Here is a 27,115-nt window from a genome sequence, read left to right as displayed (position 1 = left end):
TCAGGCACACGCCTCTCCCGCCTTGAGAGCCACTAGCTCCGAGTCCTCCACCTGCTTGCCGTTCAGCTGTTCGCTGTTGCAGTCATGGTGGTACATGAAAGCTGGTACCTCGGTGATGGAGGTGGCGGTGTAAGATGTAGATCTCATGGAGCAGTGCTCACGCCGTCGTTGGCCCCACTGTGCCTTGTATTGCATCCACTGCCTCTTTAGGGCTGCCTGAACCTGGAGGGAAAGACATCTTCAGAACGGAGCCTAGGGAAATGTGCATGACTACAGTCAGTTCCATAAAACTTAGAGCATTTTCCTGATGACTATGTCTAGCGACAGAGATTGGTTTTGGTTTTTACTGGGTTTCTTTACGTATCGAAATCCGCAGTGCATATTAGCCAGACTAGTTAAGTTAGATGTCTTAACTTATTAAACAGGGACAACAATAGCGCGCTGTACGTTCTCGTTAAACCCTATCGTGTAATCATGATCGTAATTGGAACTCATGGAGCACAAAGAGTTATTTCCCATGCATGTTTTTGTTTGCACGTTTTCCAGATGGCTCCGCTGACCTGGACAACAGCAAGTTTCACATGGTCATTTTGGTCCATGTATTTTTAGTGCAGAATAAAGCGAGGCTATGGGATCAGCAACAGTTACAAGTGGAAGGAGGGGGAGCGAAATGAATGGGAGCACAAAATACCCCGAGTAAGGGTACAGGAAAAATCATTAAGCAAGAGGCAAACAAACATTCCCACAAAAGAGCCATTAACACGTGTCAGCGCATCCTTTCTCTGTCCGAAACGGGATCTGTCTTTTGGACACATTGAAATAGTTTACAAGCCAACACTGATGCTGATGAGAGGTGGCTGCTCATGCATGAGCTAATAATTGACCCATTTTCCAGGCCCAGAAATGATCCTATGTATAAAACATGACTTATCTGAGGCCCAGTGAAAGCTGTTAATTCACCGCATTCCACAGCATGCCAGGAGCCTCATGCTGAGTATTCAAATGCGATTCCAGTGAGTGTTTTTTTTTTTCTCGACTGGATCTCCGCATTGTTCTCCGCATCTCATCCGTAGGAACTTGTCAGAGTTATTTTTCCTCCCATTTTGTCTGCTAAATGGTTTTGACTGGTGAAGCACTACATGTCACTGTTGGGTGCTTTCCTCACGCAACCCCTTCACCTTATTGGGCACCGTGAACATGCCTGGCCGCAGATAAAGGAGCCCACATGCCTGGCCACAGTTAAAGGAGCCCGCCAAATAAAGTAACACAGGGGTGAGCGCAGGAGTTCTCACTCGCTCATTATCTAAGCCGCTTATCCTAATCAGGGTCACGGGGGTGGGGGGACCAGGAAACCAGAGCTCCCGGAGGAAACCCACACAGACACATTGAGAACATGCAAACTCCACACAGAAAGGACCCTGGCCACCCGGCCAGGAATCTGACCCGAGACCTTCTTGCTGTGAGGCGACAGCGCTACCCACCGCACCCTTGTGTTCACCAAGGCAAACTCAGGACCACTCACATTTACATAACCTACTACTGGAATCTATTACTTAGAAAATGGATACACAGGAGGCAAAATTAATTGTGCGTGTATGTACAAGATTGTCTAGTATCTCGTGCCGCCTTCATTTGGATTTGTGTGCCAATGCCTTCGGGGTAAAAGTTAGTATTTTAAGTAGTCACGAAAGCACTTTTTGAAAAGCATTTTGTAAATCTGAAATGTCATGGTGTTGTCCTTTAAATGAAACAGAAGGAGGTGCATTCAACAATCATTTAGTGTAACTTGACGTTACAAGCCTCATCGCAGTGATGACATCAAGCTTGTATGAATCAATGTGTCAGCTGTACGGGATGACCAGGTATTGACCCAGAAACTTACTGCATGCTTGACTGACTGGAATGCTGAAAACAATGCACCACAAGCCAGCAACTGTTGCTATGCTGCGATGACAAGCATCATTTTCCTTCTTCCTGTGAAACTGAGTCGGTCATGTACTATGTGTCCTGAATAAACGTCCCGTTTGATGTATGCACTTTTTATTGTTATTGTTATTTCCATATTTGTTCTGCTGACATTATTACAACAGAAATACTTACCTCTCCATTGAAAAAGCAGAATATTGTGGCCACCAGCAATCCCTTTCGAAAGGAAATACAAAGAAAGAATGTCAGTTTGTTGTCATTTAATAATTTAGAGCTTAAAATAACAGACTTAAGATGTGAAGACAAACACAAAGACAGAGATCGATACTAGACACCTGGTAATGCATTAGTATGTGCATGATGTAGTCATAGATCTCTCCAGCCAAACGACTCTCCGGCCGCCAAGGGAAGATGACGAACTGGATGCCCAGTAAAGGCACCAGGATGAGGGTGGCTCTCACTGCTTTCATGTACATATTGGACTCAGCTCGGTGAGTATCCCTCAGCTTGGTCACCAGCACCCTCACTATGTTTAGCAGAAAGAACAGATTCACCTAGGAGAGAACGCGTTTCTTCTTTTAAAGACATTCCACAAAAGAGCACAAAGACGTGAGGCATAAATGTGTTTTCACCTCTACTCCAAAGAAAACCCCAAAAAAACAGAAAAACGTTAAGTCCCAGCGGTAAGTACTGTGACTATCAGACCCCATCGAAGGAAAAAAAAAAAAAAAGAAACAAGAAACAAAAAATATGTCCCCTAAAGTATTTGGATTTTTTTTTTTCTTTTTTTGCTGAGACTTTCAGCGCTTTTCACCGAGGAAGATATACTGGGGAGGACCAGTTTTATAATTACTCAAGTCGTCAAATTATTGGAGACCAGTCTGACCTAAAAATGTGCGAGAGTAAATACGGCGGTGAAAAATGCACTGTTATTGGGGATGCTAAATGTGATGACTCACCAACAACGCGGCAACGATGGGACCGTGAACCACGTAGAGCAGATGGGTGTCTACACTCATCCAACAGCTGGTGGAATAAAAACAATAAATCTGAACTCCAGCATCTGCACACCGAGCTTGGCTCTCTTTATTATTTACAGGAGAGGACCAATGAATATTACTCACTTGTCATCGAAATACTTTTTCCTTGCCACAGCATGGATAGACGCAGGCACCAAGGGAAATCCTTCAAAGAACAAGAGTTACATTTGTGTAAGTCGTGACTGACAAATCATTGTCATTAGAACACCACATGGACAAAAACCGAGCACTTGATGTTATGCAGACATTGCGGTATTTGTTTGGTAACATCAAATAAAATCATGCGGGGAAGGAACGCGGTTGGAACACGAAGTTGCGTGAAAAAGTCAAACACAAAACACGAGTTCTTTCTTCAATTTTAGTTTTCAGCGAGGGGTTCAGCGGGCTTTGAATGAACAGTCTTCTTTGACGAATACCGTAATCTGTCCTCATCCGCAAACAACAGCCAGGCATTGTTTTTACTGGGCTTTTAATGTTAGTGTGGGCATTAGCAGATGAGTCTCCTTAGGTCAAATGAAAAGGCAATGAGGCTTGTCAGCAGATTGGTTGCAGATGCTCCTGGCGCTGGTCCATTCCTTTGGGAGCTTTGACAGATCCTCCCCAAGGTTATCACACCATCTTTAATAATGGCCCCCATTCACAGCTATATTGTTCACTTATCAGCTCTGCCCCACAAGCCTCTTTCCACCCAGACCAACGGAAACATTTCCAATGGGTGTCATAATAAAGCCGTCAGAGGTGCAAGGCGGCAAAAGCCACCTGGGAGGATGAGGCATTAAACCTGATCTCCAATGGTGTGCAGCCCCCCCCCCCCCTCCCCACACACACACGATACCCCCCCCCCCACCGGAGATTGTTCCCTAGAGGTGCATGAGCTGATTTATCAGTCGTTTAGCGATTGTTTGTGGAGCTTTTAGTGTCTTTTGCCAGCCAAAAGAGTATGGTGTGATGAAATATCCAATCAAATAAATTGTGGAGTGGAGACTGATGGCAAGCCTCGGTAACCGGTGTGGATCAGGATTTCCAATTATACAGGCAATAAGCTGAAACCCACATGCTCATTACAGCATTCAAAATGCGCTGTAGATCTTCCCTCAGTCGATATATGATAGCAGGCCGTAAGGAAAATGCAATACATTTACAAGAGACCCTGAGTGAAAGTAAAAGTCCTCCATTTATAATCAGGTATTTCAGTTTTTGGCAGGAGTCAGAACATTAATAATGAACCTGAGTATTCAGTCTTATGTTATTGCTATTTTACAATGTTTGCTGTTGTTGTGGGGTTTTTTTGTTTGTTTTTTTTTATTTGTCACTTGTTCTGTTTGTTTTCCTTTTGTTTTATTTTTATTTATTTATCTGATACACAGTAAATGTTGAAAGGAGGGTTATACAAAGATTTTACATAAGAGATGAGAGGGTGGTAACATTAGCAATAGCAAGGCTAATGCTTATAGGTGCTGTTGTCAGTACGGCAGTGATAATACTAATCATAGTGCAGTTAGTGGCAGCATTAAGTGCAGTTGGTGTAGAGATGGTAATAGTAACCCTAGTGGTAAAAGGAGCTGTTTCTGATGTTATTATACAGGAACTTACCCCAGCCTAGGAGGTAATACCAGTGCAGATGCTGCTCCTCAGCAAATACAGCAACCACGATAAGTGTGTGCAGGTAGATCCCCTCACACAACATCCAGAAATAGTTACAACCCAGCATGTACATGTGGAAAAAGTGGAGTACCTTGCAGCCAACCTGCAGAGAGAGGGAAAAAGACATTGCAACCCTCGCGTCAATAGCAGCATGCAGCTCAACCAGCTCGAACAGGAAATCTTTAGGACCTCTTTATAAGCTCAATGGGTTTGTGTTTTTGTGATTCTGTGGGGAGGATGTTTGGACTCCATGCTGAGTTATATCCTCAACACTAATGTCTTTGACAAGTTTCAGCTGAACTTCTTATGTCTTGTGTCTTACGTCCTGCTGGATTTCCCATATAATAGCTACCAGTCGTGTGGAAAGAATTTTCCTTCAGAAATTAAACTCTTGTCATTGTCACTGAAACTGCTACAGGTTTTTATTTACATCTTTGTCTGTTGTTTTTTTCCCCCTATTTCTTTGTATTGTAACATCTGTCCTTAAGATGTTTGGTCCATGGTAGCTCTACCCAAGAAACAAGTGTGGAGATTTAATTAGTGGAAACAAGAAAAAGTCTCTACCTGCTATCTCTGAACCTTTGGATCCAGCACCCCAAGAATCTGTCAGTTAATCCTAAACCTTTTTGCCATATGTCTGTTGTTTGCCTCTTTGGTGTTTTTTTTTTTTTTGCCATATGTCTTCTTACATGTGTCTGCATCTTTAAACTGGCGTACATTCTGCACGCGCGGTTTCATGTGCAGTTTCCATTCAACTCCTACGCTTTCTATCCTCTTTGATTTAACCTGTGACATGAAGCTACAGTCTTGTCTGATTGATGAAGTTTTGTGGTGTATTTCTCATAGGACAGAAGACTAAACTAGTCTGATGAATGCTTTGTGTCTCTCTTCCCCTCCTACACTTGACCTGAAAAACTGGGGATGCGTTTTCCTCTCACCGCCGAAAGTTTGACTCACCACATTTATACTTAACATGCTCACACACACACACACACACACGCACACACGCACGCACGCACGCACGCACGCACACACACAAACACATACACAAAAGGGATTTGTTCTTCTCAGCAAAACAACGATACCATAAATTAGAGAAGGAGAGCATAGCCCAGGCCTGACTACATCCCCAAAGATTCAGCGTGTCTCTCTAAGCCCATCTGCTATGTACACCCTACTGTGATAACCAGACAAATTGAAACAGCATCTCTGAGGATTCTGAAATTCTGCCATCGCTCCTTCTTCACCACAACAGGAACACTACTTTTTTGCACTGAAAGAGGCTCAAGAATATGTAGCTCCTTCTAATTGGATATACATATATTTCCCAACAGGCCAGTCTGTTTTGAAAGGTAACACGGGGCCAAATCCTGGATCAAGATTCCATTCTGTCTTCCTCAGCATCAGGACCCTTTCGGGTGTAAATCCTCGAAGAAAAATTTCAGTCCTTTTCAACTTTTCACATAAGGAATCTAAAAATAGGCTCTTTGTTTCCAAACAATCTTTAGAAAAGGTCCAGCTGCACCAGACCTGTGGTAGCGCATCATACGGTCCAGTCAAACAGCGGGGCTGGAACACATCTATCGGGATGAGTTCCTCAACTGCTTTCATTACTGTCTGTCTCAGGAATACAGTGAGTGGGCAGACAGAAATAAACACAGAGCACCATGAAGTCCTTTTTTTTTCCCCCAAAGAGAATGTGACAATACGAGAAGTGAGTGAGAGCTGATAAAAAAAGAATGGGAGATTGAATCCAGACCATGGGTAATTTCAACATCTGGCAACAGTACCATCTTTAAAACTTTGAGCCTCTCTAGATGAAATCGCTCTGAGGCATTAAAGCAGATTTGTTATATCCATATTCATCAGTTGAATCATCCCGAACGCTTGAATCTTCAATTGTCTAGTGCAGTCTTGATTTGTATGGGTTAGGCTTTCCTTAAGCCTAGTTAGCTGAACTGTAACCCCAAGTCACATGACATTTACAGTAGCACCAGTCATTCAAGGTATCTCTTTGAAGGGCTTTTCAGTAATGTTTTGATAATGGTTTTCAGTAACTAGAATGTGGCTTAAAAAAGCAGCACTTATATCATCAGCAAAGACAGACTCTGATAAAAAAACATTCCATGAAGACAGATTTATCCCTTCCCCAGTATAAAGCTTGGACCAAAAGAATTCACCTCGGCAGCACAGAGCGCCAGGAACTGAAGTTGAAAATTATGCAGGGGTAGTGTTTAACTCAGACAAATGAATCAGCCATGTCAGGAGCATATGATAATACAGCCATATGAAACTTTATGATCACAAAACCATAAAAGTCAAAAGCTTTTTTTTTTTTTCAAAATGTTTATGGGACATGACTTCTCCAATTAGTCAATACAGATCCAAGTCTAAAAGTATGGGCAAGTTGGAATAACAATGAAAAATAAAAACTGACGCATCTCATTTGTCCAGAAAAGGTAACTGATGTGTGATTGCACTGAATTATACACAAAGTGTAAATTTATAAAATGATTTCTTATTGAAGGAAATTAATAATTAGTGAGTTAGAAATATTTTGAGCCATAAGTTCTCTTTTTTTATTTTCTGTTGATAGGTTTTCTGAGATATTCTGCAATACACAACTCATTCATTCTAAACCACAATCTATGTTTTATACAACAAATTCAGAGTTTTTGCTTTTAGTATACTGTATCGTGTAGCACAAATAGGAACACATTCTTTAATAGCGACATCTGCATTTATATGTCCAAAAAATGTTTTTGTAATTGTTGGCAAAAAAAAGGTCATAAAATGTGTTTAGCAGTAGGAAGTCTTTTGCAGGGAAAAAAACTTACAGGATTCCTCTCCACCACCTTAGGGTTATTGACCACAGCAATAAGGTTGACAATAGTGAAGGCTGAGTTCAGCACATAGGAGCAGAAGAGGTTCTTATGGAGTGTTATCCTCTGGCAGCTCAGACTTCTAATGAGAGAGAGAGAGAGAGAGAAAGAGAGAGGGAGAAAACGAGAGATAGGGAAAGAGATGGCTAGTGTGAGAGAAGCTTATAGGTGGGAAAACTACATCAAAGCAAATGATCTAATTAAATGATTATTATGAGGTATTTTAAAAGTGGCAAACAAATGGATGATAATTCATATGCATATACTTTCATGCAATTGTACATTTTGTATACTACATTTACGTGTATTTGTTTTACACATTTTTGCTGAATTGCATTTTCAGACAGTCACATTTAATCTGGATGATGAAAAGTCCTTCTCCATCGAGCCACACACATATAGACGCATCAGAGAAAGCAATCAAAATATTCTCTGTCTAATAAGGATTTTTCAAAGGCAAAAAATAAAAAAAAATACTGTCCTGTTTTTATAATAAAATGCTCATCCGCAGTATCAACATATTTCTTTCTACAAACAAGACGCCTGTACCTTTGATGAAGTAAACAGAACAATAAATTACAGTCCAGTGGAAAGAGTCTCCTGGCCCTTACCAGCATAATGCGATTGCCACATGCATGCTGTACTCCACTCATTATAATAAGAACCCATACAAAACACACTACATACTATGTAGATTATTTCTCGAGTGTTTCTTGCATAGCTCATTTTTAAACAGAAAATGGCCGAAAGAAGCAAAAAAAAACAGGTTTTTTTTCTTCAAAGCAGAAAAAAAAACAGAATAAGCGACGATAGAATGATATTGATCCAGACTTCTGCACACAGTCATAGTTAAACATTTCCTAAAAAAGTCCTTATGTGTACATCTGAATGAAGTCCCTGATGCTGTGACCTTCAGTTTTCATGGGAAGCTCTTCAGAAAATATTTTGTAGTTTCTAAACATAATTGAATAGAGTGAATTTGTGCGGACTCGTTTGCCCCTGCTTGACGTATGCCGTTAAGTACATGTCTATTTAAAAAAAAAAATTTTTTGACAAAAGCTTTTTGAGTCAGCAGCCAAAAGCTGTCCAAGGACTAGCTAAACATAGAAGTGATCTCGAAAATGATAAACACATCCATTAAGAAAAAAACAAAAAACATTTCCATTCAAAATGCTTACATAAAGTATGTAAATAAGAAACAGTCAATTCTTTCTTTCTCTCGTCCTTTCCTTCTATTTCTTAAACATGTTTCTTCTCATTAAATTTCTCAAATAAGTCGTATGGCTTCGAATTGCCGTACGCACCTGTTTTCAAACACAGATGGTGTTGTGCTTAAAAACAAGATTCTCTGTCTGTCTCTATCTCTGAATAATCAGAGCCACTAAAAACACATGGTTAAAAAAACACAACCTAAATGAAATGACACATTCTCTATTAATGAAGTCACGCAGCTCATATGACCGAACCAGAACAAGCACGGTCATCAGCAGAGGGCAAAATGGGGTGTGGTCCTGCTCCAACAGGACTAAATGGAGCCTGAGGTAAAACCGTACTTTTTTTCCGCAGCTAGCTAGAGTATTTTTAACTGAAATTTCTGGCAGCGTTCAGGGGAGATCATAAATAAAGGGCTAGTGCAGCTGTATACTGTCAAATACCTCTGTAAACTTCACATCTGCAACCAATAAGACAACATTAAGTCTTTGACGTTTGAGGAGCACAGACTATAAATATCATACCACGATCATCAAAACATGTTTCTTAAAAATCAACAACCCATTATTTTTACGTTCTACTGTGCATTATACGTGTACATAATTTGTACATATTTGTACATGATTTGTACATATTATATGACTATCTCTGCCTCTACCAGCATAATGTGAGTCCCAAATTAAACTTGCACCTTATGCATTATGATGTCAAGTGGTGAAAAATACACATACATTTTAAAAATTACTTTTGGAAGATTTTTAAACAGGATAATACCCAGTATAAGTGACAAAACAACAATACTTATCCAAAGCAGTATGCATTGTCATAAAGGGAATTTGGAAATCACATTGATCAGAACCTCTTATTTGTAAATCTAAATTAAAGTGATAAGATAAGATAAGATAAGATAAGATAAGATAAGATAAGATAAGATAAGATAAGATAGGATATTATCTAACAGCTGATGTCTTATGTAATATCTCCTTTTGTGTAGCAGTTTGAACATGTACATACAGATGGAGAAAAAAGTGAGAAAAAGACAACAAACAATAAAATTATGCTGTAAATAAATGTTATGCACAAACAATACACACAATACAGCTCTATGAACACTGTACCCAGAACCACGTACGCTGCTCAATGTACCCCTCAATACAATAGTCAACACACGTAGCAGAGTTTGTGGGCGGAATATGCAAAGGAAGTGCAAAAGAGAAGATGACTCTGTTATACAGTAATGAATGAATAATGTATCCTTAGTGCCTTATTTTGCTATATAATAGTCTAATAGCTATGTGTAGAAAGCCCTACCAGAATATCTCCTTCCTACAATTAGGCTGCAGCAGGCTTTCATTGCAGGATCTACATACTTTGGTCACTGTGTCGTGGAGTGGGTGGATGGTGTTATCGAGGATGGCCCACAGTTTGGCAACCATCCTTTCCTTCACCACTGTCTACAGCAAGTCCAATGAGAGCCCAATGACTTGGCTACAGTGACAGTGTAAGATAACACACTAGCTATCTCAGATTGGTAAGACATGTGCAGTCTGCTTTGGCCTTTTCTGAAAAGAGACAAGGCCTTCATGACAAACCAACGACAACTTCTTAACACACATGTGAAATCAGCTCGTGAGGCCACATCCCCTCTACACGCTTTACGTCTCTAACCAATAAGATAACGTTGAGAACTCAGAACTAAAAAGCCTTGGTGCTGGACTTCTTTGAAGACTTTGCAACAAGAGTTTAAGTTTCATGAATTTTCAATGAATGTCGCACATAAGATAAGTCATTATGTTGCTCTGTGGATGTATGAAAGGCTTCGATTTCCCAGTTTCAGTCACTGAAACGTTTGCCTGTGGTAAAGGTTTAACTGACTTGTTTAAAAAATGATTGCATTAAGATATCCAAAACTCGAATTTTTGTTCAGCATGGTACAATTGTGCACAGAAGTACAGTCTCCCTAAAATGAGTATTTTGAAGCTGTTTGTACCATTGGAAAGAAATATCCCACAATGCTATGGAAAAAGAATTGTGCAGACATAATCTTTTATACTTGCTCCCTATAAAAATGTTTTCTCAGCTAAGTTACCACCATCTTTGAGGTTTTCATCCACTTTCTTTAATAGCATGGTGCCGAGGTGATTACTGAAGGTTAGTCACCCCAGTCCTAATTAGTACTGATGCGTTTGATGTCTTTGACCATCCCAAACGTTTTCTCTGACTAAAACTTAGCCGTGGCGTCCCTGAATCTTGCAATTTGTCCTTAATTGTGCACTTACCAGGTTGTGAACATGTTCAGTACCCGTGTGGATGAGAAAGAAAAACATTTTAAACCTGCTGATGGCAATGTCTGAGATGTTGTATGAAACGGATAATGAATATGGTCTCTGTACCCCAGCACCATATATTTAGCTGAGCATGAAATTAGTGCCCTTTGGAGTGTGAGGTCTAGTTCAAAACCAGAAGACCTTCGGAAACCTAACAAATATAAGCGCTTTCATGGAACAAAAAGAGATTGTTTATGTAATTACAGAGGCAAGCTACAAAATGTGAGGTCACCAGCATCAGCGGACATTAAAACACAAAACCTGAAATAGCCAGTATATCTTTCAAAAGTATGCCATATGCCTTATACTTTATATTACAGTAGCCATTATACCTCACAAAGCTACAATGTGCACCATAAAGTAAGAAAATATTATAAAAATATATAAATATATATAAATATTATGGGCTTTCTTAAAATATATATATATATATATATATATATATATATATGATGGGACTATGCACACCCTAGATAAAGAAAATCCTATCAAAATGTCTATAAACTTTATGCAAACTAACTCAATCAGTAAGATGGAAAACTGAGAAGATAAAAGATCTTTTAGGCCATATGGAGATAATCACCCACTGCAGACTGCCATAATTGTAGGGGCAAAAACACATTTAGGCACTGTGTGAAGATTGCATTTCCATAGGACCACATAGCCGTTGGCACACCAGAGGAACCACCTATCCATCTTTACAACTCAATTTCAATTTGGCGACGGGGTGATGAATGAGGTGAGCTAATGTCTCTTGGTAAATCATTCTACGATTCTTTCTGGATGAAGACTGTGTCAATTAAAATAAATCTTCTCCTCCTCCGCACGAACCCCTTCATTACCATCAACGGCTCTGACAGATGACATGTCACTGTGAACGAGACAAAAACCGCAAGAGATGCTGTGACAACCCCTCGGCTTGCGGTTTTAGTTGGAAGAAAGTAAACAAAGGAGGAGCGCGTACTGGGTGTGCGACATCAATCATTTTCGGGGCGAATATAATACATGAAGGCAAATACCACGGTGCCTGTGGATAAGTCAGTATTTCATCAGCAGGAATAGAAAAATAGAAGTTGAAAGCGTGCATATTTACCTGAAGTAAAAGAATATAGCTAGAGAGATCAGAAGGGACGCTATGGACAAAGCGTGACCCACAATGGCCATGTAGTACAAGATGAATGCCATCTGAAACAGTGCAAATAAAAATCACTCAGCCAGAATATCCGGACATTATGACCGATAAGCAGATTTAAATATGATCAAGTTGGAAATTATATGAAGGAGATATGAGAAACATCCAGTCTGGCTATGACAGTTGTTGTCCCTACATGTACAAATCTATTTCATTCCAAAGTTTATTTGATCAGTTTGTCCTAAATCATTCCACCATCATTTTCCCCCTTTCATGGAAAACATAAAGATTATATACAATCCTAGAATAGATGAACAAATCATGCCCATTGTCCCTTCATTTCGTTTGAACCCATACCCTTCCTTTGGCTAGATGCCCTTGCTTATCAAACAGGACAGGAAACCCTGTGCAATGTTCTTTTATTGAGCACTGATGAGCACAAGCTTGTTTACTTCAATCTGATCTCAGATTTACTTAGTCAGGCTTTCTTTTGGCAGATGTGTGGATGTTCTTTCCATTTTCCTAAAATGAAGTTTTTATGAGGTCACACCCTCTGAACTCTCACCTTTAGCTTATCCTTTGTGTAGGCAATGCAAAGGGTGTAGTTGGACCATGTCCTGTTTGTTTCAGGGTGCCGGAACCAATTTCCATTCTCGTCACAATACTTTGTGACCTTCTCTGATGAAAGAAGATATCATAAAGCATGTCATTTTTAAGGAAACGTTATCTGGAAATGGGTATCACTGACGGAATACGAACATTGACGGAATACGAAGCAAATTTTGAGGCCGCTCAGTTTGCGAGGCTTACCTGTGGAGTCAAAGTCAGGGAAATAGTTGGGACAGTTCTGAAACGTGTATGTTCCCGCTGGGGTGTCGTCCCAGCATAGCCACCCGTCCCAGGTCCGGTTACAGTATGGCCCTGGATTCAGAGTTCACAAAAGGACAATCAAATATGAAAATAATCAAAATAATACAGCAGTGCAACTATAGCTCAGCAATTTATAGCTAAAGTCATATAAGCCAAATATGAATGAATGTCAGTTTTCTCAGGTCGTTTGTCCATATTATAATAATTCCCTTGGCGATGGTGGTTTTGACAGAATAAGAATTGCATTGGCCAAGCATCTGACCCTATCACTTTAAAGGAAAACCAGAACGTTTATAACCTGATTTGTTATATGGCAGGTCTCTGTTCATTTTCTCAAAGCATTTATATTGGCCATCAATTATTCTTTTCCTCTCTTCCAGCCTCTGAGTCACCACAGGGCTGATGAGAGTTTCCACTGTGGGGTCTTCCTCCGCTTCACTGAATCCATGAACTTGCGGTTTCTGGTATTTAAAAAAATAAAATTCTGGAGATCATCAACACAAATAACGTGATATTAATAGCATTTGCAATTTAAAGGAATGTAAATAGTGGCTCTGAAGTGAACCAGTGCAGTTTTAAATAGACATAAAGGTTAAACGCCTCCCCGGTCAGTACTGAAGATCTGATCAGGAGCGCATGTGATTTTATTCACTTCCATATTTTGAATAAGATGCTATAGATAACAGGTTAAGAGATGGTGTTAACTACTGCATATATATATATATATATATATATATATATTTTTTTTTTTTTAGAACAGTATCTGTCCTCTTGGCATGAACCTTTTTCTGCAATGATTTAGACCCTGCAGAATGTGCTGGGTTTTTTTTATATATTACAGTTAAATCACAGGCCAGTTATACATATATACTACACACACACACACACACACACATAAATATATATATATATTAGCATCATGTTGAAATGAACAAGATAAATAGTGACTAACCAAGGACTTCTGTTTTAAACAATGGACAATTCATGAATCACTGAGAGCAATCCATTCACAATTACCTTTAATTTGTCCTTTGAGTGGGCTAGACAGGGAGACCAGGTCTTATTGATGAAGGGGCTCTGAAGCCAATTACCAGATTCATCACAAAACCTTGTCACTTTTTCTGTGAAAAAAAAAGTGTAATCACCGACAGATTAATTTCTAGTGACAAATCTGAGAGTTGCCCCTGTTGAATTAATCACTGTATTCTTTTGATTGGTTAATCCTGATTCATTTGTCAGAGTACTGCTCGTCTCCAAATATAGATCTAAATGAGCACAGTCAGTATTTTAACGCTTTCATAAGCATGTGCTTTGCCTTTAAAGGCACTTTAAGACATGTCACCAGGTTGTGTCCCTGTTGTTGATTTTCAAAGTGTTATCCACACTGAGGTCTTTAAAGGCTGAAGTCCCTGCCTCCATTTCTGAAAGTCACTCTTACCGACTCTACTAATACATACAGTAGACATGTTAGATAACACCTAAAATTGTTCTCTCTCTCTCTCTCTCTCTCTCTCTGATCTTGGCCTTCAAATGAATTTCTGCCACAAAATGGTATTTACTTTGACTCCTTTTATTGACCACCAAGAGTACATTATTATATCAGAACTGATGGAAAAACGGCCTCCTGTGTAAAATGTCATGTGAGGAGAGACATGGAGAACAGTTTGAGATTGCAGCGTTTTTCCATGACTGCTCACTCTCCTCTGCCACATAATAAATTGTTTCAGTCTCAAAATAAATAAAGCTGGGGAGATATTTACCAGACACCCAGAAAGATCTAAAGAAAGCAGAAATTGCATCTTCTTCACTGTCAAGACTTTCACTTTGAACTTCACTGAGAGCTCTGATATCTGTGTATGCAAGAGCTAAAGTGTGAGTAAGAATCCTGAGAATATTTAAGTCACCGATATCTTTGAAGGTACGTTTAAAGATTATGTCAGGGTTAATCATCAGATCAGTTTCTTGTCTTGTTGCTACACTGACAACTACTCTGTTCAAAAAGGAAAAAAAAAATGAAGTGTCTTCAGTAATAACGTAATCACTTCCAGATCTTTTTGGAAATTCATTCAGTTGTTCTGATAAAGACTACAGAAATGGAATGTTTTCAGTCTGGATTGTATCATAGCACCCTTGTGTGGTTTACGCTCATAAACTCAGCAAGAGGCAAAAAATACGGAGGCACAAAATTTCTCTGACATGCAAGATGAAGTGATTTGAATGCTACACAAATAGTCCAGTGGTGAGTGCAGGTTTCTGTGTATAGCAACCGTAGTACAAAATGAAGTTAGCACATGCTAGAAGGCTTTGCATAGTGCCTAATTAAGAGAAACGGCCAAAGAAACTTAATCTTAACACTGATGTAAGACATAGTGCTGACGTTGTAATAAATTTTTTACGTGTTTCTTACCCAAGGTGTCGAAACCTGGGTAGTCTGGACAGCTCTGGGCAGCATAAGTCCCGGCTGGGGTTTCGTCCCAACAGAGCCAACCGTCCCAGGTTCGGTTGCAGTACAGACCTGTTCGACCTTAAACAGAGCCAGGTGTTTTCATTACATAAATCACAGAACCTACAGAGAATAGCCCAAAGCCTCACCCTGCCTGCACATGAACCTAGAGCAAACTTTTGTGCCATAAATGTGATATATACATTGGGGAAACCTTGCTATGAAAAAGCCCAGAATGATAACTGAATTGCAGAATTTGTTACTTGGCAGTAACACAAATATGGACATAGTTAGAGGGTGGCAATTTAAAGTGTGCCACGGATTTCCACAAAAAAAAAAAAAAGAAAGAAAAAATACAAACTAGCTCTTGCCTGTGTGTCTGAGAGCTGACAGCGTCCAAACGCAACTGCTACATGATGAAAGCGTCGGTGCTTGTCATTCATTTTGAAACTTGTTGAAACATCAGTAACTCTCATTCATTTTGAATCATTCATCAGCTGTAATTCATTCTGAAACTTGTCAAGTGAGGGAATTTATTTCCACTCCGTACCTGTTCTTGTGGGCGGCATTTCTCTGCTTAGGAGGTCAAGACATTTATATTGGCTTTCAGTCATAGTTTGCATCTCTCCCTCCATCACCACTAATGCAGGATGGAGGGATAAGTCTGTTGTTGGCTCTGCTTTGGTCTCTGATCCAGCCATGGTAGTCCCCTGTAAAAAGAGAAGAACTTTAAGCAAAAGCACAGTTATAATTGAACTTTTACGGTGTCGCATCAAGCCAAACTGAACACGATACGTACGCACACTTAAAGACGTCGTCGAATTTTAAAGTTTTTTCAATGCTCCTTTGAAGTATGACAGAAAACAAGCATTTAAAAAATAATTTCTGTGACCACTTTTAGACCAACAATAAGAGAGGACTCTGAGATCTCCACTTTGTTGCATTTCTATGTATATGCAATTTCACACTTCGAGTGCACTTGAGATCCAACAAAGGACTGGATAGTGCGATTTTCCCTGATATGATTTAGTGGAAAGCTGTGGTGCTCATATCAGCAGCGCGTGATTCGAAGCGGCTTTAAAAGCTTCTCCCAGTTATTCTAAAGCCCAAAAATAAATGCGTCGCTCCACAATGACTCTGAGGAAACCAAGACTCACACAAAACTGGGAACCAGTGTTCCCTCTCTTAAAATCCCACAGTGAATTAAGTTTTCAATTCGGTCTGGCATACTTCCCTCCCACACATGACATTTTAATAAATTCACTATTACAGGAGCTCAAAAAAAAAATCAGTCAAGCCTCTAGGGGTATATTCATTTCACTGCGTGAAAAGAGGTGTATTCGGCCTGGAATACTCCTGTATATTCCCGGATACTCCATAGATTATCGGCTGTATCCGGCAGTTTGCAGCTCTGTTACGTGGCATGGAATACTCCTGAATATGTACCGTGTTTTGGGGTCTGCCTAGAGCCTTTAGTTGCCATGGTGAATAATCCCTTGGGAGTGCTTTGACGGGAACATTTGCACTTCACACCTTGGGCCACCAGGTATCCTGCAATTGGTCAAAAGTCTTTCTTTGGATTGGTGGAGCAATGTCTTGCCCCTCCTCTAAAACCCTTCCCCATTGGTCCATTGTGGGTCCCCAGACATGAATTCATATGGTTTATATAACAATAATAATAATAATAATTATTATTATTATTAATGTTATTATTATTATTGGTGGTGGTGTTGTTTTATGTTCATAGGTAGATTGTATAGATAGTCTGGCAAACAAAAATGAATTTACACAAATTTTATTATAAATAAAGCAAATACAGTATAATATAAGGCATATAAATTGACAATTTTATATATATATATATATATATATATGTATATAATCAATGTACAATATATAACAGAATAGAATACATTAGAACAGAATATACTGTAATATCATAGTATATAATACAAATGCTTTTGGGAGCATAAATGAAACTCTAAATGTTGAGCATTCCCAAGAACAACCCAGCTTCCGTGGTCTCTATTCGGTAGCACCCCACACAGTGCAGACAACTCTGTGCTAGGCGGGAAGACCCACGCTGGCCTTCCATCCAAGATGGCGGCGTCCTCTTCAGAAATTATATCTACTGATGCGGTCCTCCATATGGCAGCCTCTTCCCCAGTTTAAAGAACACTAGCTCCGGCCTTGAGCAGATGCAAAACACAGTGAAAACAGAAATTAGATCACTGAAAACAGCAAATGGAGAAAAAGTCTAAGAACTACTAGGGAAATGATGTTTTGACTTACTCTTCTCCTCCTTTGCCTCGTTCGAGTGGCGATCCTGCCCCCCTCTTTGTTCTCTGGATTCACCCGGTAACTCTTTCGAATAGTCTCAATCGGTCTTTCAGGATGCTAGAGAGAAAAAAAAGCGGAGAAGAAAGGAAGATTGATTAAAAGTTTGTTTAGAATTCCAAGCACTGCTATGAAACAATCGCGACGATATAGTCTACCAATAAAACACGCTGTCCTACCTTGTCCGTGGATCATATCTGTGCGTGTTGTTTTCAGCATTATGCATTATCCGCACAGCTTCCTGTAGAAGCAAAATTAATACAAGAGTTAAATTCAACCACATTAAGGGATAAAGCAGATAAAGAAATGTGAACGTATCAGAATGCGCGGCAGTCAAAGACGAAAGCCAGAAGGCTACAGAAACAGAACTTACCGAAACAGAGTTATTCCCCGCTCGTCTTCTTTTCTCGGGCAGACTCCTCTTGCGCCTCTTTGATGGGACTCCATCCTGTCCAACCGCCAAATAACATTCTCCATGAACGTTTACTGCTGTTCAGACATCTTCTTAAAAATGCATTTAACGGGGACACCAGTTGTTTGTTTTCGTTCGGACTCGGCAATTGGATATTCCCGGCGCACGAGTAGCCTCTCCACTTCGCTGTCCGTTCGAAAACTTAAGTGTTCTTTTGCAAGCCATCTTCAAAATGCACACTATCGACAGAATACGGAGTACAACTTCTGTAATCCTTCAGTGACTCGCTTCTCCTTACCTTACTACAGGTAACCCCTTCCCCAAAGCAAATTTCGCGCTGCAGTTGCACACAATGCTATTGGTTACTGTCACCCTACGCCACGCACGCACAGAAAACTGATTGGACAGGACTCAACCTTCGATTCTAAGTGGGTGGTTTGAAAACGGGGCGCGTCCTCGTACTGAGGAGAAACATTCCGAACAAACAAGCGAGAACCAACAACAAAAACTCCTATGCCCTGCAAACTTTTTTTTTTTTTAAAGTCCTGTATCCTTTGTCCCCCATCCCTCATACTGAGATAATGTCCCGCATTTTCGCTAGTCGTTTGGTTTTTAACTGTCAGAAATAAAAAAATATATGGATCCGTTATCTTACCCGCCTGCACATGAGCATAGTTTCTAATCTATTTAATAGCGCTATGTCAAAAGCAGTAAAAATGCAACATAGGCGAGTTTTTTTTAAAAGCCTTGCTTTCACCAAATGGCTGAGAGGAGAGCGTTGAGGGCGGTCATCAAGAGTCTGTGGCGGCCGTCAATCAAACTGTGCAGCTGTGGGGCCGACGAATTTTTTGCTACGTCACAAAAACCAAACTTAGTAAAACTTTACAGATATGAAGATAAACGCTGTCAGCCGACGTCATGGTCAAAAAGACAGGAAAAAGTTCTTTTATCCCTTCTGACCATACTACTCATCCAATAGAGATTTTGGCTTGATATAAAGATTTGCATTGAAATTGTTTTATTTTATGTAATATTTTATTTTGAGCCTTATTTATTCTTATAGTTGGATTTGGTCAGGGGTTTAACTTGAAAGACTTGAGCTGTATGATGCCTGCTGCTTTGCTTAAGTACAGTTGCCTTTGATGGGCCTGTAATGGCCAATGCATGTTGGATGTCTATCAGTACAAGTGTATACAAGTGTTTCTTATACAGTTAGACTGACATTATATCTAAGTTTTACATCATCTCTCAGCATTAGTAACATCTCCCATATTGTCCCACACAAACTTACTACTTGTCCCCCATTTGGTCTGTTTGCATCTGGTCACCCTGTACCTTTGACCCCAAGTAAAGGACAGTTGCATAACCATCAAATATGTAATTAATGAACCTCTCATTTAGACTTTTTTTAAATTATGTTTTCAGTGTGTTTTTGTATGCTCCATTTGAAGTGTCCATTGTAATTTAGCTGCACGACAGAGCAATGACATTAAAGGCTACATGGGCCTACCACTGCTGTATTATACACCATGCAACACCTAAGAAGTTTGTGTGGTTATCAAAATATCGGCTAAATATTACATATAGGCTAACTGATAGAAAGTTACAGTGAGGAAGGGGGGCAGGCTTCTATACCCAGTCCCACCTAGACCACTGACAGTTATTAGCATTTGAAAGGCCAAGCCATCAGCTAACGACTGTGGTCACGCGGATGCCTGAAAACTGCCGTCTAACAGCTGTATTCGGACATTTGTGGGAGTTTTCAGGTCCGCATGACAAAGTTCTGCGGGCATCCGAATACCTCCAGAAAACAGCAGGTTTAGCGGAAGTTTACTTTGTCCGGATATTTCCGAATACACCACTTTTCACGCAGTGTTTGTTGATACTACCCACCTGCCCTGTTTGTATTACTGTCATTCTCTCAATATATTTTTGGTTAAAGTTTTTTGAGAAAATTGAGATTGTTTCACACAGAGCCAGTCTTACCGTACAAAAAAACAAAAACAAAAAAAAAAACACTTTTTAAAAAAGAATTCTGATGTCCCATGTAGCAGTTTAGCAGCCGTACATATGATGTCACTCCAAACATTGAAGTAAATGACGTCATACATACGACCACCAGGCCACCACCCATGTCAGCTTGGCACAAAAAAAAAAAAAATCCCCTCACTGGTTCCCCTTTGTCAGTTAGTTGTCAATTAGATCACATTACATTCTATTGTATTTAGTTCATACAGTAACTGCCAAAATAAAGGAAACACAAGAGCAAATGGTAAATATAGTGTACTTTAAGCAGGTGTTTCCACCTGGGTATGATCCTGACTTAATTACACAGGTAACGTCCCATCATGTTTAGGGAGAATGTAAATATATAAATATAGAGATCTCAGCGCTTTCTTTAAAAACGAGTAACTAAAATACATTTGCCGAGGACTTCATTGACACAGCCTGAAGAGAAGACATCATTAACTAAGATCAGCGGTGACTGAAAGTACATGTTCCTTGATCATGCTTTTGATCTAGATGCAAGACAAAAAAAAAAAAAGCCAACTGACAGCAAATATCAATCTTGAATATGAGCAGGCGTTTTCATTACCAGACAGTCTGTAAAGAACTTCACAAAAAGAGATAGCATGGTGGGAGTGCAGTTCAGAAATCACTTATTACACCAAGAAAATGCATGTGCGCAATGAAGTGGTGACTGTGGTCTACTGAGCAGTGGAAAAGTAGTCAGGTGAGTCAACCTTGACCCCTCACAAGCAGACAAGTGTATATGTGACACACAGGATAAAAACCCTACATGTCTAAGTGCTTGTTTCCCACAGTAAAGGGTTCTGGGGGGTGGCGGGGGTGTTATGGTTGGGTTGCATTTCCCGGCATGGTTTAAGTCCACTCATCCCATTAGAAGGTGATGTCAATACCAGTAAAAACAGATCTACTCTGAGTGGTCATTTCAATTCTACAGCAAAGCATTTCTGATCTCTGTGTGTGGCCTCTTCCAGGGTGACAATGCCCCCATCCACGAGGCCATCGAATGTTTTTTTCAATATGTAAACAATATAAACCACATACTGCGGCCACTACAGTGACCAGATTTGAGGCCATCTGAGCACTGATGGAAGATTCTGGTGCAGTGCCAAAGCCAACATTCCTTACTAAGAACAAATAATGAAATTTCTTGTGTATGAATGGTGTCATATCCATCCAATAAAGTTCTAAACAAGTGTACAACCTATGCCAGGGTGCTCCGAAGCTGTTTTGGTGCCTTGCGGTGGTCCAGTACTATTACTGTGTCCTTTATTTGACAGTTATCTGTGAACCAGGGAATACTAAGGCTGGTAGAAAGTAACAATGATCCGCAACACTGTACAAATACTGTTAGTGATGTATTGAAAGCATACACCTTACCTTTCTCATTCAGCTACTGCAGAAATATTACACAGTTCATTTAAACGGAAACACACAAAGTCCAGAGCTAAGGACTACATATATTCTGATAGGAACTTACAATTTTAGAATTTCTAAGATAAAAAAAAAAAAATCAAATGCAATCTCATAGAAACTGATTTACATTAAAAAAAAAACAATTAATGAATTGACTTGGCTGTAAACGCTAACCCAACAGTTTGTTACAATATACTGTACTGACAAGCGCTTTCTGCACGCTTAGTATGGGCTCTGATCTGTGATAAACTGTAATTAAATGTCATGTTGTATTATACTTTTGAATTCATCATAAAACAGACTGTCCCACCATCTCATTAATATTCCATTAAGACTATGCTTTGTAACTGTCAGAGTGTTGAATTTTTCAAGGTCACATACAACAAGGATGCAGTGGGAGTAGAAATGATAGCGTCAACACAGAGCGACATTTGACCACATGTTTTCTTACAGAGGACAATTGACATCAGCTGGAAAATCGTGTTTTGGGGGGAGACCTACAGTGAAAACTTCACACACGTTATGATCAGTAGCCTTATATAAATAAAAAAAACACCCTCAATCAGTCTTGCGGCACAAACAACGTCAGGCAGAGCAACAGCCTCACAGCTCAAGGGTTTTATCCTTTCTTGGGTCACTCAGGCTTTTAATTACCAAACTGAAGTAATTAGTGGTTAATGGATTGTTGAACTACAATAGATTAGTCTTTTTCTCTCGTTAAGAATCAGAAAGAGTAAAAAAAAAAAAAAAATCTGTAAGCGCATGACATAATGGGGTTTTTAATATAACGCAAATTTATCTTCATTTTAAAAGAGCAAAAATCCATGAGGCATTTCACTTAAAGAACACACAATGAAAAATAACACGTGATTTAAAGTATTGCTGCAGCTTTACTACAGTCCTGTGATAAAAGAACAAAGTAAATACGCTACAGTCAGCCATTCTTTCTAGACTTACCAACATTAAAGATATCGAAAGCAAGCAGATCCTGAGCAATCCCATGATGTCTGACCTTCACTTTTATCTGAAACAAAAAAAAAAACGAGAAGAACATGGATTAAGATGTTATCGATCTTAAAAAAAAAATTTACCCAAAAAGGAAGGTGAGGAAAAACACATTAATACAACCTCTAACGAAATGAAACACTGCCATTTTGTTAACAGCAATTATTATTTTTATGCTGTGAAGTGATATTTCTTCCCAAAATGTTGCTGCACTGTATGAGGAGGTGTGTGTGTGTGTGTGTGTATGTGTGTGTGCGTGTGTCTGTGTGTGCTGGGGGGGGGGGGGCGCTAATTAAATGGGTGTTAATCATTCTACTGTCACCTATAATGCTAGTTGGACTTTCACAGGTTGTTGGTTGTGTCTCAAATTGTCAGTCTCCACTGGCCTCTTTACTCACACCTTTGTAAAATCCACTTTAGTGAGCAAATCACTCTCCAGTGCAACCTGACTCCCACTGGGGCTGTTCACTCTCAACACCTCAGCCTGCCCCTCAGCTGCCCACAGAAACCTGATAGACAGGCTCCAGAAATAGTCACAAAAGCCTGATGATCCACTGCTCTGCAAAGATATGCACCGTTATCAACAACACAGAAACCACTTTGAGCTGGTCTTCTACGCAGCCATTACTGTACACCACCAAGAGCTTAACAGTCAGGGATTTCATTCTGGCTTGCAGATAATTTACTGGTATCTCTAAGTGAACCATCATCTTCAAATGTGGAAAACGAAAAGACATCTGAAGTTCTCCATTCCATCACCTGTTAAAACTAATTTTCACCTGTTAAAAGTAATTTCTCCGTCAAGTACTTGAAGAAGGAATAGTATATTATTAGTATTCCAAGGCATATGCCTGCAGCATCTGATGTAATGGAAACGTCCAAAAAGTCGCGCGGAAAAACAAGTCCAGCGCTGAGGCAAAGCAGAACATCACCTCATTCGGCATGGGCGTGGATGGCTGCCAGCCTTACCCATGCCAGATGGCTGAGGACAGTGGCACAGGAAAGCAGGGAAGTGGCCCTGGCAGCTCAGCGTATAAAATGCTGTACAGGGTAGCGAGGGAGGACAGTCGTGTTTCAAACACCTGCATACATACGCACGGACCTCGGCCAAAGGCAAGGCACAGGAAACCCAAGAGATGGATGCGTCTGCTCCGTTTCTACCCCACAACAGCTCTGTTCATTGCCTGAGGTAATGACAATCGGAATTGGTGAATAAATGGTATGTTACAAAACTGTTGGCCTCTCTGGCCCATCCCAGTGCTTAGGAGATTTGGCTGAAGTCAGAGAGTTAACTGGGACTTAGGAGTCTGGCGTTGTTTCTGTGTATATAACAATCAAGGACACAGTTTGTCGAGGATGACTTGTACAGAACCAAGGATACAAGCTGGTAAATCAAACTTTCCCCCAAAGCCTGCTTATAGCCCAGCCAAGACTTGTGCACAATTTTGTTGGGATACTCTGTAAGGACGGGTATTCAACAGCAGTCCTCAGGGGGCCGGAGTCCAACTGAGTTTCTCGTTGTTGTTGTTGTTGTTCCACCTATGGCTATATGTTTGTGACTGACTCAGGGTCTACACATCAGTTTCAAGTTAGGATAGCAATCTAAGCCACTGAGCACTGGATCCATATGACAGTAACTTCAAAAACTCTAGTTGTTCATTTGTACAGAACCTTCAGAATGGAAAAGGTAAACTTAATTATAAGTAGTATCTGCAGTGCTAAGTGTGTGCAGCCTTAGTTTTTGTATACAGCTGTAAGTAGAAGAAAAAGACAAAGATAAATTCGGAATCTGTAAGATCACTCGGCCACGCAAAAATAAATTGGCTCCATCTTCATGTTTCTCAGAAATTGTATATTGAGGGATGAGCAGTATCACAAGATTGGCAAAAAGCTTTCTGCATGCAGGCTTTTATTCCAGCACCCCTCCCCCCCCAACACACACACACACACACACACACACACACACCACCACAACTGCCACCATCACAATCAGTTAATTAAGGTCCCAAGCAACATTTGATTAGTAAGCCAGAGAAAAAGGAGTAGAACTAGAACCAGATCTGGGCTACGTCCCAATCTTGGAGTAGTGGCTCTCCAGAAATGGTGCTAGCTGTCCCTATTTTAACTGCCTTTGGATCCTGATTTAAGTGAAGCGAGAACATGGCGGTGGTGAGCATGTCACCGAGGACCATCTGAATCCATCTGTGTGTTGCACCGGGCAGGCCTCCATGTGAAACTATTTTATCATTTAACAATTGTTGTTGAACAACTGAAACAAACAGTTTCATTTCAAATGCTTCTGAGGATTTTTGAAAAACTCGTCTTCTCATATTGGTTGCCAATTATGTTTGCCACACACCTTTTTGTTTTGTTGCAATATTAGCTATTCTTTATGGCCAGGGAAAGGTCGGCCAGAGTTTACTAACACTAGTCATTGTTTGCATCCATGAATGTGATGGTTCTTGGGTTGTATGTATGGCCCTAGACACAAACAGAGCATAAGGAGACAAGGTGGCACGGAAAATTTCCTCATCGGGCTGTTGGACATTTGAATTCACGCTCTGTTTTTACATTAGCTGTCACTCCTGCTCTTCCATCTTAGCTTGGGGCTTTGGAAAAAGGGGCTTGTTAGAGAAAAACTGCTCTTCTCTATTACAGAAATAGACACTGGGGGTAAGACAAATGATAGCGCAGTCCACATTGATATAATCTTCCATTTACAAAAATGTGGAATAAGTGAATTGCTAGCCATTACAGTCAACGGTGATCGAATGCCTCAGTTGCACCAAGGCACCAACAGTTAGTCTTATTGTGAAATTTTGGCCGTGATGCATTTCCCCATTGCCCAAGACCCCTGGAAGACAAACATACAGTAAAAAAAAAAAAAAAAAAAAAGGCAAGATTTCTTTGGTGGATTTTGAGCCTGTGGAGCCACCAGTTTTTTTTTTTTTTTTTTTTCTTTTTTCTCATTTCGTAAATTATAGCGCCTCAGCGCATATGCTCTTATGAGGACTTATTCTGTGTGCACTCCAAATGAATTAATCTTACAAAGCACACTCCAAACAAGAATGCTGTACAGGCGGAGCAGAGGGAAAGAAAGCTTGTGAAGAACTGGAGTGTGTTTGACTGTGTAGAGAATGTGTTTCTGCTTAAGCCATTATCCATTAAGCCGCGTCGCCGCGTTCACACCATGATAGGGCTTTTGCCCATTAGTCCGGTTTAATAGGTGTAATATGTACATAACACCCAAAATGGACAGGAACGATTTTACGGGAGGGACAGCAAAAGGCACTTACAGGGAGCATCCATTATTCAAACCCACTTGACAACTGCATTACAGCTGCCTGGTCCATTCTCTCCGGGTACATACTGTGGGTTGAGCGTCCTCGCCCGTGACGCGGGTCAAGTGCTGGCATACCACTACAATGTGAGGATTAGTCGTTTCTAGTGCCTTTTCAGTACGGCTTCACCCCACTGTGCCGCACCACTAAAACCTGGCTTTTCAAAGAGAATCAGCCCACAATACTCTTTGACGAGATGAAGTGTTAGAAGCGAGTAAAAGGTCTAGAGAACAGATGGTGACAGTTCTTTTGGAGGCAAACTTTGGGAATGAAAAACTTCTCCAGAAAGTTTTAGGCCAGAGCTGGAATTTTGATTTATAAAGTGTGGTCTTTCCACAAAACAGCAGCGTCTCTTAATTCTTTGGGCTTTATTACTTGTCCGTTACCTCTGAAAAGTGCTCTGTCTCTCCAGTCCAAACTCATTGGCCAGAAAACAGACTAAAAATCATTTGAAACTGAGCAACCCACAAACAGCTCAGGTTTACAATGCAACCGAATTCTAATGGAGAACCTTCTAGTTGGAGAAAGGGACCCTCTTGAAAGCGCTACTTCCATGTTTGTGGCACACACGCTGTGGTAAAAAAAAGTCGAGTTCATTATTCTTGGTTTCCAAAAACCAACAGAACATGTCTGAGTCATGCCGGGCCTGAGTGTCTGTCACATTCCATGAGAGTGACGATGAAGTCTGTCACCTTGCCGTCATCCTCGGAATGAGTCCAACCGTGAATATTCTCCCCTTTGCGTTATCTGTCGACACACACAGTTTTACAGTGTGCTACAGAGATCAGTGTGATCCTACTGTCATCACTCACCTGTTAGCTGTGACGGCAGCAAGAGCTCTCTGTAGACTATGAATAATATTATCTCAAGATCCTTGCAATACATCCATCAAGAGAACAAACAACAATCCCTTTTCAATGCCTTTGTCAGATGGAGCGATGTCATTGCTGTCACTGCCTTGTGATAAATATATTTGTATATATTTCTTGAATGCAGATATCTTCTATCAGTTGCCCCACAGGTTCACGAAGGTAACCCTAACACTGTTTCTCTGATGTGACGCTTGAGAAGATGAACGGTTTTGCTCTGGCAGAAACGTT

General features: G+C 40.3%; 1 protein-coding gene across 1 annotated transcript; it reads right to left on the bottom strand.

Moving 5' to 3' along the window:
- calcr (calcitonin receptor) lies at positions 1 to 23,618 on the bottom strand. The gene is made up of 17 exons (XM_030788524.1): positions 23,607 to 23,618; positions 23,075 to 23,233; positions 22,627 to 22,693; positions 16,027 to 16,203; positions 15,441 to 15,548; positions 14,051 to 14,154; positions 13,332 to 13,494; positions 12,974 to 13,084; positions 12,729 to 12,841; positions 12,125 to 12,216; positions 7,448 to 7,574; positions 4,560 to 4,713; positions 3,051 to 3,111; positions 2,886 to 2,952; positions 2,262 to 2,480; positions 2,101 to 2,142; positions 1 to 222 (listed from the first exon to the last, which is right to left on the bottom strand). Exons 1-17 carry the CDS (start codon positions 23,616 to 23,618, stop codon positions 1 to 3), a joined length of 1,998 nt encoding a protein of 665 aa, XP_030644384.1.
- Between the last annotated feature and the right edge of the window lie 3,497 nt (positions 23,619 to 27,115).

Source organism: Chanos chanos, chromosome 12, assembly GCF_902362185.1.
Source record: "Chanos chanos chromosome 12, fChaCha1.1, whole genome shotgun sequence".
In the NCBI taxonomy this organism is placed as follows: Eukaryota; Metazoa; Chordata; class Actinopteri; order Gonorynchiformes; family Chanidae; genus Chanos; species Chanos chanos.
The sequence above is the reverse complement of the archived record's forward strand: the minus strand, read 5'-3'. Positions and strand labels throughout refer to the sequence as shown.

Excerpts from the sequence above, each read along its gene's own strand:
- calcr (XM_030788524.1), bottom strand. Across the intron at positions 12,842-12,973 it reads CCCTGACTTTGACTCCACAG|AGAAGGTCACAAAGTATTGT; the intron begins GTAAGCCTCGCA and ends TTCTTTCATCAG. Across the intron at positions 223-2,100 it reads TCTGCTTTTTCAATGGAGAG|GTTCAGGCAGCCCTAAAGAG; the intron begins GTAAGTATTTCT and ends CTTTCCCTCCAG.